General features: G+C 46.2%; 1 protein-coding gene across 24 annotated transcripts in view; it reads right to left on the minus strand.

Moving 5' to 3' along the window:
• Positions 1–2,789, minus strand: part of ABI2 (abl interactor 2) — a 66,036-nt gene extending 63,247 nt beyond the window's left edge. For 7 of the 24 annotated variants that reach the window (XM_066322692.1, XM_066322691.1, XM_066322687.1 and 4 more), the window contains exon 1: positions 2,594–2,784. In XM_066322692.1, the coding sequence (XP_066178789.1) occupies positions 2,594–2,710 (117 nt within the window). In that variant the 5' untranslated portion in view covers positions 2,711–2,784. Of the gene's footprint in view, positions 1–2,593 lie in introns of all 24 variants that reach the window. The other 17 variants (XM_066322688.1, XM_066322682.1, XM_066322674.1 and 14 more) reach the window with 6 other exon arrangements.
• Positions 2,790–12,367: the final 9,578 nt, after the last annotated feature.

Raw genomic sequence — 12,367 nt, forward strand, 5'->3', positions numbered from 1 at the left:
CACTGACAAAATTTTTAAGAACAGATTTTTCATTTCATAAGCAGAAGTCAAATGAGTTGCAATTGCCACAGCTCTACATTGCTACTATGAACTAGCAATTTCCTCGTGTATGAGATTATACGTTTAATTATTTTAAAGCTGCAATTATGTTGCTGGGGGGTGGGGAAGAGAAAAAACCCATTCTCTTCAGCACTGAACTTCAAATTCTGTTACACTGGCCTATGCCTCACTGGCCTTTGCAACAGTTTTTGTACTGGACAATAAAACTTCAAAGCAGCAACTGGCACAGCAAGGGAGTGACTTGGCTACTGAAATAGACAATAGAGGCCAGTGAAGGGCCTTCAACGTCCCCATCACCACAGCACCTACCACCCTGCAGATAAAATTCAGGTCTCAGTCACATTCTGAGCCTCCCCTAGATCTCAAGATTATCCACAACAAATCTTCTGTCAGCAATGAAATATTACAGGATTACAGCAGAATTAGTTCATTACATGACTTTCTGGAAGATTATTCTTTCACACATTTCAGAGCATTTATAAACCATCTTCCCCAAAAAATTCAAGGCTACTATTTTGAACATAATTTGGACTTCTTTCAGACGTAACAACTTTGGAATAATGAATATTATTAGAAGCAAAACCACAAATATCCAGTTAACCAACAGTTATTCCCATTAATCTATTCCCCTCCTGTAGAGAAGAAAAAAACAGCTTTTTCTAGAGCTCTGGTGCAGCAGTTTACGCAGCTCTGGCACTGTGAAGGTGGGGCGAGCTCGCTGACAGATCTGTTACTAGGACACTCCATCACCAAATCCAGAATCCCCTCACACTGAACCTCTTCTCCACAACAAACCCACTCTGCGATGTCTTCGAGCATTCCAAAAGCCAGAGCCTTTTGCCTGGCTCATGCCCTCCATTCCCCACTTGCTTAAAAATTTAGGCATGTTGGTGCTGTGACCATACTGCACCTCAGCGCTCACAAAACCATTTCATTCTTTAATTCTCACCTCCCCCTTCAAGCTCTGTGCTGTCATGATGCTTGGATTCATTGCCAACAGTCGGGATATTGCTGTGTGGTGGTCAGAATCCATCAGGCTGACCAAGAGTGCCTCATTCTTTTCCTTCATTTCCCATCTGTCTGTATCCATCTCCTGTGATCCTACACTGTCCTTATGGACTGTGTGCTGTCTGGGGCAATAAACTCTTTTTTTTTTTCGTTCTGTATTTGCACAAAACAGCATGGAGTTGTCTTCTGCAGTTTTCATTAAGACACTAAAAGTGGAGCTGTTCCACAGAGATTTTGCAAACTTTGATTTATAAAAAAAAAAAAAAAAAAATCAAGAAACCCAGTTGCATGCAGTTCTTCCTATCTGCTTCTGCCTTCCAATACTCCTCTCCCACATTCCAGAAAAATCACTTTTCAAAAAAAGCAAAAATTTAAACACATGTATGTCAGGTCATAATGTAAGAAAATATTTCAACATGTCTCTTAAAAACCCCAAGTCATGCTACTTCAACATCGGAAAAGTTATTACATAATAAAATATATCTATATAATTTTACTGTAATTGACCTATTTTGTAAATGACCCAAAATATGCAAAGTCTCCTCTCTAAAGGACAGCTGGTCATTCAGCAATTCAAAAGAATCAGTCAGAGCTTTTTTACAGGGACATTTAAAATATTCTCTGCCTCTGGTTAAATAGTCTCTCCCATTTTCACTGACAGAACAGTCTCACCACAGATCTCATCGCTAGCTGCCCTCTGGAAGCACACAGGCAGGCACTCTGCCCTTAGGGGATTGAATTCAAAAACAATTCTGGGACACTTCGGAATTCTCCCAACACCGACACCACAAACCCACGGCATCCCCCTCACCCTTCTCTCCTGCACACTCAGACACGTCTTAGGCTGTCTTCTTGTGTTTGGGGGCAAAGTTTTCATTTGACCCTACTATCACTATCAAACTAAACCAAGAATATTTTGTCTTTCCTTCCATTAGAAAGAGAAATGAAAAAAGCAGAGCCCTAACACCAGCCTGGCTTTAAAGGAGTCACCGCAAAAACCACACTATGCGGTAGCAACTTGCACTTCATCTCTTTCTCCCTAATTCTGTATCAGCTCTACTACATCACGCTTCCATCCTGCACCTACCACTGGGTCGCTGTCCTTCCTATGGAATTCCTGCTCGAGAAGGGAAATACAGACGGACACACATAACCCTACTAAAGGATATGTCATTCTGCTCTAAACTAACAAGCACCAAGACTGTATTCGGAGGAGTCAGCTGTGCCCTCGGTTTATCACATCACCTCAGCGCCGGCAGCAAAGGAGATCAGAATTTGCGGAGGGAACGAAAAGGGACGACAGAGACACGATCTGGATCAAACATCCACTCACAAAGTGGAAGGAATTCAACTTAGGAATCAATGGCACATTTAAGCGCCTCGTCACGGCGGGGCAGTTCACGCTGGGGCTGAAGCAGCCTTCTCCCCGGCAGGCTGCAGCAGCCGGCGCTGCCCGCGGGCCCGGCGAGCGGAGCAGCCCCGCGGGCCCGGCCGTGAGGGCGCGCCCTGCCCGGCCCGCACGCACCTGGATGTAGTTGGTCTCGCAGTACTCGGCCACCCGCTCCAGGTTCGTGTAGCTGTCGAACAGGGCCCGGCGTCCCCCCGGGATCTCCTCCTCCAGTAGCATCTGCAGCTCCGCCATCTTCACATCCTCTCACCGTCCGTCCGTCCGTCGGTCGGTCCGTCCGCCGCCCCCCGCCCGCTCCGCGCGCTCCCCCGCCCCCCCCGGGCTCTGCCCCCGCCGCCCGGGCCCGGCCTCGCGCCGCGCGCACGGAGCGCGCGCCAGACCCCCACCGCGGCGGGGGCGGGGCGCGGCCGCGCGCCGCCTCCTGCGCATGCGCCGCCCCGCGCGGCCCCCCGCGCGCCCACTTCCGTGCCGGCGGCGCGCGGGGGGCGTTTCCGGCGGGGGAGGGGCGGCACGGCCCGCGAGCGACCCCCGGTACCGCCGTCCCGGGAAACAATAAATAACCCCGCGTGCGCTCCTTTCAGCGAGCCTGGGCTGCCTTTCCAGTCCTCTCGCCTTAATTCGCTCCCCGGCGGCTTGTCGGCAGCGCGCCCCCCGAGCACCGGGCTGTGGGAGCCGTAATACCCCTGGGGGCTCCGAGTGCCGTGTGAACAACAGACCCTCCCGCTCCTGCGCGGCTCTTCCGATCGCCGGAGGACGAACAGAATGTTTCCTCTGTGTGGAGCCTCTCTGAAAAGCTGCTGTTTTACAGGGGCGTGAGGAAGGGTGATCTCCCAGCTTTCCACCCTTGCCAAAAAAGCACATAATGAAGGGTCAGCGGAAGCAGAGGAAGGACAGCCTCGTGGCTGCAGAAGCTCTGCCCTGAAGCCGTCAGTCAGGAGGTCTGTTCGGTCACTTCCTAGCTTTAACACTGGCGTCCTTTATGTCCCAGGGAAGTCGCTCTACGATTGCCATGAAAATGACCATCCTTCGAGCAATGTGCAAGGCTTTCCCACTCAATTCCTCCACCTGAACCTAGAAGTAACCCTTCTCCCACGAAAATCCCCAACCCGCCAGCCCTCTCAGCAGAAGCGTCCCAGCTTTCTGCCGGGGAGCTCATTTGTCTCACTGAAATGAGTTGCAGCCGTGATTACTCACCTCGTGTTCCCATGAGGCTCCACTGAGCTCCCGCTGTCTCTGAGTACAGCCCGGGGTGCTGATATAGGAGCCTGACACTTTCCCAGCCCTCACGTTACAGACACTTTGGTGGCTGGCCAGAGAACATCCAGCACTGCGGGACCTGGGCATCAGTCTGGTCCTACAGGAACAGTTGTTCTCTTGCTTTTAAAGCTGCTGTAAAGGCATCCAGTTAGTTATGCCTGATTTCTAGAATCGTGGATTGCAAACACCTGGCGGGGTCAGCCAGCAAGCTAGTAGTCTTTGGGGCTAGTCCTTGGAAATTTCCTCCCTTAAAAGAAAAATGAGATAGAAGTCCTGAGGGTCATTTCTTCTTAGTTTGCTTAGTTCTCCCATATGAAGGATGAGTCAGGCACAGTGTTCATCATACTGGTGAAAAAACCATCATATGCAAAGCATTTTTCTCCCATTTTAAAATGTGGTCTGAAATTCACAACTTCAACTACTTGACTTTTCTACAGGCAGTTAGAGAGCCAAGGGCAATTCGTAGCTGTAATAGTCTTACTCTCACAAAAAGGCTTAAGAAGCACAGAATACCCTGCCAGAGACACCTCACCATGATGCACGTGGGAGGAGAGAGGTGACTGCTCATGAGCACACGCGCTGTCACTGAGCACCCGTGGAGTCAGGCTGCCTGCAGTTCTCCACAACAGTCTGACATTCTGCCCTAAACCCACCAGGAGCAAAAAGGTGTCATACAGCCTCATTCTCGGTGCCCTCTACCCAGAGTTCATAAACCATGAGTTACACATCCAAAACTACTAGGTTTGGGGTAGTTAATGGATCAGAGTTGTCAGCTGCCCTGCTGATTGTTAATGCACGTCTTGAGAGAGAGGTCTTTTCTGCAGTGGCTCAAGGAAGGAAAGCCAGCCAAAGCAACTCAAGAAGGCTGCTGTACAGTGCGGAGCTGCAAGCCTTATCCCACACCTCCAAGAATCATCCATGGCCTCCACCTCCCCCCAGGGTGTGCAGCTGCCGGATAATGCTTTCACAGCTTGGTAACAGGCCCCATGCTCCCTCCTCCACTGTAGCTTCAGCTTGGATTCTGCTCATGTCACATCTGCTGCTGCAGTTGCAGCTCCAGGGGTTGCTCATGCCCATGCTTCCAAGACTCTTTGTGTTTGTGCCAGGCTGGAGGCAGACTGAGGCTTTCCTTCTCTCCTCATTCATTTGCTTCTCAGGTGTGAAGTCAAGCTGTCATTTGGCAGCTCCCCAGTAAACCTACATGATCTTTCTCTTGGCAAAAGGAGAGAGCTGTCAAAATGTAAAGGAGAAGGTTCTCCAAAGATGCTGTTAGGAGTTTAAACTTGGATTAGCAGCACCAGAACGTAGGGAGGGGGAATTGTTAATTGTGTCATCTTCTCTCTGTGCCCTTGGGTACCACCAGGGCCTGCTTTCAGTGGAAACGTGTGAGAGCCCATCTGCTCTCAGATCTGCACTCTGCATCAACAAACCTCCTCACAGGCAGCTTCTACCTGTGCGTCAGGCACCTCCTGACCTCTCAAGGGCTCTGCCTGTGGTTCTTAGGGTGTAAGAAAAAGCATTATCTGAAATATATGCACATAGCTCTTCACCAGAGTAGCTGGACTAACCTGTCTGCACAATCAGGTGCTTGTTATCACAGCATGTTTACATTTTAATAGGGTGCTCATTTATGGATTTAAATTTAAACACGAAGAGCCCTTCTGTCAGAATAATGGCCATCCTATAATCCTCTGTATACATACAAAAAATAATTAGGAATAGTGTTTAAATTAGATCAGCTGAATCCAACTACCACTTCCCTAAATTTACATAAATTACTTCCCATCTGTCAAGTGATGTTCTAAACTAATTTTAAGTTTTTATATTCCCTCAGTCCTAATTTATTACACACTTTAACTTCTCCAGTTTTTTTCAATCCTTTTGTGCAAGATTTTCCCTTATATCAATATCTTCAAGACTGAGAAGCAAACACATTTTTTAACTAAAGGTGCTGTTCAAACAGTCACCAAAAATAGGAAGGCAAGCAGTCTAGAGACTTTAAATTGGAGGTCAAGATCCAAAAGCACAGGGAAGCCACCATTCTTCCAAGTTCCCTCACATACCAGGTTTTTACCTCTGCCAATCCCCCAAGGGAGTCCCCTCCTCACAAGAACTTGAACAGATGAGCCAACCCTTTGGTCACACGCAATCCTGCAACTGGGCACCCGCATGTACAGTTTGAACCATCAATTCTTTACTAGAGAAAAGTAATAATGGGGTACCTCAAAGGCCACCGATGTTTTGCACACAGTAAGAAATCGCAATCAAAGTCTTCTTTATTTTTGTCACTTTACGGAGAACTGAACAGCACAGTCATCACATAAGGGGTGCAAGTAAACATCCTCTTTGGACAGATGACTCGGTCAGATCTCAGATCCTGCTGCAGGTTTTCAGTTCACTTCTTTATATAATGGCACTCTAGTTTTATGAACATTTTTCCTTTTATCTTTTTCACTCTTTGTAAACAGCAGAACAAAAGCTGAAAATCCCTGTGCTGCTGCATCACATGGCACTGAGCAGATTTGCAGCTGGATAAAGGACAAAGGACTCTGGCACCAAAGTTGTGGTCATGTGTACTGATGATATATATAGGCCCATGGCCTTTAGGAGGAAGGTAGCATTTACTGGAGGAGTGAGGGAGGGAAGGAAAATTGGGCAATTGAAGAAAATAGTCTGTAACTGATGTACCTTCACTCCCCCAACAGAGACATAGTCTTCACGCGTGCTTCACATAGTGTTTGGGTCTGCCTCTGCCTGGATAGCCACTCTTTGCCAGTCTCACAATCCAAAGCTTCTGAAGCAAACAGCAGCTTATTTAACTCCCATGGCTATTCCAGAATGCTGGGGTGGCCTCCCAGCACAGAATGCAGCTAAGACTGCAACAAATGGTGTGGGGATCCCGAGGCATCTTAAACACTCAACCTCCAGCGCTCAGTGTAAACCAGATTGAAAAACCCACACACCCTGAAGCTGCACATTCTCCTCCTGCTTCCTCAGGCATTCAGCAATTTGCTGGGCAATCAAGATTATAACCACAGATAACCTCTCTGCTGATGAGAAACTGCCGCTGGGTAAAAGGCTTGCTGCACAAAGGTAGGAGAGGTGACCGATGGAGTAGCTTCCATCTCATGGAAGTGTTTGCCCTAACATTGCTATTTCAGAACCACCTAGTGCATGACTGACATCTGATACCTCACAGCACCTCCAGAGAGGAACGGGACACGTTGCAGAATTCAGACTGACTGTTGGAGGGCACGTCTCATTCCAAACCCCAAGCTTTTTTCTAGTTGTCTGCTCAACTTTCTTTCAACAGAGCACTGTGTGAGGACAGAGCTGGTACAAGGGGAGCTATGCTCCCAGGAAGGAAGAGGTCAAGCCAAATAGGAAAAATAATTATCTCTGTCTAACATTTCAGACTTTAAAAGAAAACAAGCAACGAACGGTCTCAAAGAGAGGCCAGCACAAAGCATAGTTGCTCATCAGTTTCCTTCCAAGGGTTCAAACGACAAGTATTCAGGGAACGGGGTGGAAAGAACAGAATTTGTTTTTCCTGCTGGAATTCCTTCTCTAAGATGCTAACCCAGACCAACTGCCAGTCCTTCTCCACTCTGTCCTGACCCTGTGGCATCTGCCAGGTAAGATCTGATATGGCCACCGAGCCACTGAAGGGTAGTTAATGCTCCAGTACCACACATACAAAACTTCATCCTCTCTGTACTATTGATTCTGCCTCACTATTACTGACTCACTGATACTTTTTTCACATTTTCAAGTTTGATCTGCAGCAGCTGCAACATTCAGAACCATTCTTTGAGGTCTTCATTTCTTCCTGAAATTAAAGTTCAGATTTTTAGGTACCTGCACAACTCCAGACACTCACCCCCTGGAGCTTCCCCAATCCTCTTCTGTTTGTAAATCCTGCTTTTACCACATAAACCACTTTAAAAATATTTTATGACCTACCATCTTCTTAGGAGCCACCAAACCCAATGTGTTTTGTGTCTGTAACTAGCATAACTCCCTTGCATAGGAAGCATAATTAATCACATCTTTGAGGTCGTCTTCCCTCCTATCACACACGTGGACAAGTAATCCCTTTTCTCCCCTTCAAGGCTGTGAGGGCAGCTTCTCCCTGCACAGCTTCCCTTCACTACTACAGTCTGCATCTCCCTCCTTCCCCCAACTGCTCCGTCCTCCTGCTTGGCGAACATACAGGAGCATTTCAGCCCTTTCTCTCACCCACAGCTAATTCTGACAGTATGGCAACAACACAAATCTCAGTGATGCAGTACTGCCTAACAGGAGGTGGAGGCTGATGGCTCCCCATGGGCGCAGTTGTTTCACCCACCTGAGTCTGAATCCAGCTTGACGGAGATATTTATGCACAGAAGGCAGCCAGACCTCCCCACATGTCTCCTCTGAGAGGGAGCTTAAAGGCCTTATTTATTTCAAAGGCAAAAGCATCTCTGAATCATACAAGTGAACTTTTAGCAGGAAAGAGTTAAGAACCTAAGCCGTACCCATCCTGCTGTAAACTAGTCTAAGTTAGGATCTGCACCCTGGAGTAGATTTGACAGGATCCAAATGATGACTGCCACATGTGAGCATGCGAAGTTTGATCTGACTCATAGAGAGGAGATTTTTAGGATAGAAGGATTTTTTTCCATCTTCATCTATTTAGGATTTGGCTTTCCAGAAAACACAATGAAGGATTCACACCCCTGAATTCTAATGGAGCGGGATAACCTAACCTATTTTGCAGATGCCAGCCTTAGCTCACAAGATTCTAGTGGGTGGACTGAGCTGGGTGTGCAACTGGGCTGTACAGCAGCTTAGGACATTGGTTTCAAGAGCCCCTTTCAGCCTATTGCTTCCCCAGCTAGGAATGGGATTGCTGCAGGAGACATCCCTAGGCTGAGGGCAGAGGGGAGTGGCTGGAAGGCCTCAGGTTGGTCACTCTTCACCTAATGGGAGTCTGGGCTATTACTGACAGATAAATAAAGCTGAGCTTTGGTAATCAAAGTAATCATACAAGAGTGTGCAGATACCTGGCCTCACATAGAGATTGATCAGACTCAGGAACACCAATTCATCCCCTCTTAACAGCCTCATTCCCTGCCCTGTGTGCTCACTACCCATGGGGCTCAGCTATGCAGTCATTCCCCTCCTTCCCTCTCTGTGCTTTCCTGCAGCATGCAGTCGCTAAATATAATCTGACAGCTTACTTTCTCTGGTCCAGAGCCTCAACATCCATGCACTGCTTCTCTGTGCCAGAAGCTCTATTTTACAAGTCAAACCATAGTCTCCCTCCCAGCTCATCTTGTATCAAAAATGAGCATATCTTCAAGTCCTCTTTGTGTATCCAGCACTGTTGTTGGAATGGGCTCATACAGCAACTGTAGTACCACATCCCCCAAAACTCTAGCAGCCTCAGAGCCACACAACCAAGAGTTAATTTCTACAAATGCCACCTAGCCCTTAGGTCTAATCAGTTCATCCACTTACACTTGTTCCAGTTTTGGCCTAATTCTAAGTCTCTTTGAAGCCATCACACATGTATAATTTCATTAGATAGTGGCATTCCACATCCAAATAGCACCTTACAATTTTGTGCACCTTTCTGCCTCACCAGCTCCAAAAGGTGCCATATTTCTGTAATGTGCACTCACTGAAATGTCATTGAAACCTGTTTTCTAGGTGTATTTCCTGACCAAAGCTCCAGGCCAAACCTCTTAATTTTATTAATTCCAGAAAAATCTGATCCTTGTCATTATATGTGACACTTCCAGTGAAAGAGGTTGTTCAGCCACTTGTTAGTTGTGCTCCTTGATTCAGAAATCCAGAGCTCATTAGAGTACTGTTGTTTAGGTATGCACATCACTAGGATAAAGGGATTATTTCAGGGCACAGACTGGCTATCATCTCTAATATGTAGGAAGAGGAGCAGAAGAGCAAACATGTACAGCTGGTGCACTTTTGCTTCTGTTGCCAATCTGATATTTCAAGCTGTTTTTTACAAAGGAAAAAGCAGAATGGAGAAATCCTTATCTTAAAAAAATGGCTGGGAGCTCAGTGAATTCAGCAGCTCTTAGGATAAAATACCCACAGTACATTCCCTCTGGCTGCCTCCTCAGGAACCAGCAGTATTTCTCACAGCTTTCCATTAACCACTTTTATTATCTGAACGTCTGCCCACATGAGTAATTGAGTGAGTCACATCAGCAAAAGACTTGTGGAGTTTTATGAGGAGACTGTACTGTAGAATTTTTTGAAATCACAGTTTAATTTACAGAATGAGGATTTTTAACTCTGGTGACAATTTCAAGACCAGTGCAGCAGTACGGGAGAAAGAAACACAGAGGTGATAAGGATTCTCAGTTCTTGAAGGTAACTGAGAAAATATGATTACCCAGCTCAGTTTGCCACACTGGAACAGTACAGCTATAAAATATATAAAGGCTAATGCATGATGCGTGTTTGCGGTATTTTCATCTTTACTGAAAATCCAAGCTTCCTCAAGCAAAAAAGACCTTTGCTGTGAACTACGGTGTACATTCAGCAACAGACTCTACCTACTTATCACTGCTGGGATATGAAACCAGAGACCAGGCAACTTCTATATAATTTCCCTTTTCTTTGCATTATGGCAATACTAGACTTACAAAGACATCTAGGTGTTTAAACAGTCCAGTAGGTGCTTGACTGCAAAATACCCAAACATCTAAGCAGATCCAAAAATGTGGGTTCCAACAACCGAAAGCCACAATTAGAATTTCAGTGCATCTGTGCCAGACCAATATATTGGATAGTCAATGGTATTCAATGCAATTGTACAGCATAAATAATAGTCATGCAAAGGATTGCAGAACCAGGCCCAAGGCTGAGGTTAATTTAGAGCATTCTGTTAACAAGTAATCAATCTGCTCCTTCCTTTTAGAACAGTACATCAAATCCAGGTGCAGGGTCTGTCAAATTCAGTATGAATTCTGCACAGCAGAAGTACAAAGTGCTCTCTCTGCTCCCAAATATCTTATCAATGAATGTGGGGCAGCTGCAACCATTGGTTTCCCATGACATGCAATGGTGTATTCTTGCAGGCATCCCTGTCAGCTCCTGTTGACTCACACGGCTCACTCCACTTCTCCCAAAGTACCTACAGCTGGTAGGTTTTATCAATGAAGATGTAGGGAAATTGATAAGTCATCTTAGTCTCTTAGATCTGAGCCTTGCTTATTCTGTATCAGGTCTTGGCCAATATGAAACAATGCTGCCAAGTGCCAATTTCCACACTTTTGACAGTATGAATTTTGCTTTTCTAGACACCCTAATTTGCATCCTCTCCCTCCCGCAAAAAGATAAATGGCCAAACATGACTTACTTTTTTTCTCTTATTATTACAATAATATTTCCCTTAATATTGCAATTTATTCCTTTCCTGGATTCATGGCCAAGGGAAGTTTGGTCAGGAAAAAAGCCTTAATGGGTGAATTGTCCCTTCTGTTTTCTGTATGACTATTCATTCCCTCCCAGCCTCCCCTCCCCAGGGTTTCTGAATACAAAGTACTTTAGGAATCATTTAGTCTATTGCTGGAACACAGGCCCTGAGCTAGCAGGTACACAGCACTGCTGGAGTATCTTTTTCCAGCAGTTAAATAAAAGAACTGAATCCAGTTGATGGCTGGGCTCACCAAGCTCTCTTTTAGAGAGGATACTCAGGGCCTTCTGCTGTAAAGCTCTGAAGGGGAAGATGATCACTTTATCCTTGCTGCAGTGTCTGAGTCACCACTGAATTGGAAGCAACTGTTAAAAAAAAAGAAAAATAAAAAGCCTTTTTTTGGTGAGACTTCAAAGTTGGCAGCCAAGCAGGCACAGCATTGGATGTGCCAGGCTCGTGACAGAGCTGACCTGCCTGGATGCCAGCAGGGAGGTGGGAGCAGAGCGTGCCAGTGCCCGTGAGTGGCTCTGCACTGCAGAGACTGGAGCAGAGAAGCTTCAGAAAGGTTCAGAGGTGGCCCCAGCACTGATACCTGAGATCAAGAGCAAGCATTTCCTGCATAAGTGTCTCTGAGGCATCCCTTATCCACCTAGGGATGTCATCAAAGTAACCAGGACACTCACCAGGGACATCTTTTAGCTGGTTTCTCTGCCCTTTCAAGTCTGCATCTTCTCCTCTTTGGCCAAGGCAAAAGGCCTCAGCTGCCTCATCACTACTACTATCACCTAACTGTACATCAATTAAAATTAAGATTTTGTGCCAAGTTACACTAGTTTTAATGTAAAATCCTGCAAGATTTGTCCTTGTGACTTTTAACTGGTCTAGCATTGATTTATTTAAACTACTTTTCCCATTAAAGAGATGATCAAGTGCTTGCACCAAAGATGTTGGAGCAGATATAGAACTATGACTGATGCTTCCTGCCTCCTGGAAGCAAGGCTTTCTTTACAGGAGCATTAAGATCATAGAAATCACACATCATTTATCTTGGGAGCAGGTTCCTCTGTAAAAGAAACTGGAATGACCTGAAAAGTAGGGGGAAAAATTCTTTCCACTCCAGCCCTCCCCCAAATCTTTTTGTGGGAAACACAACTGTGTTTTTGATGCTAAAATTCACAGATTTAAAAATACTTCTCTTC

Source organism: Sylvia atricapilla, chromosome 7 (genome assembly GCF_009819655.1).
Source record: "Sylvia atricapilla isolate bSylAtr1 chromosome 7, bSylAtr1.pri, whole genome shotgun sequence".
In the NCBI taxonomy this organism is placed as follows: Eukaryota; Metazoa; Chordata; class Aves; order Passeriformes; family Sylviidae; genus Sylvia; species Sylvia atricapilla.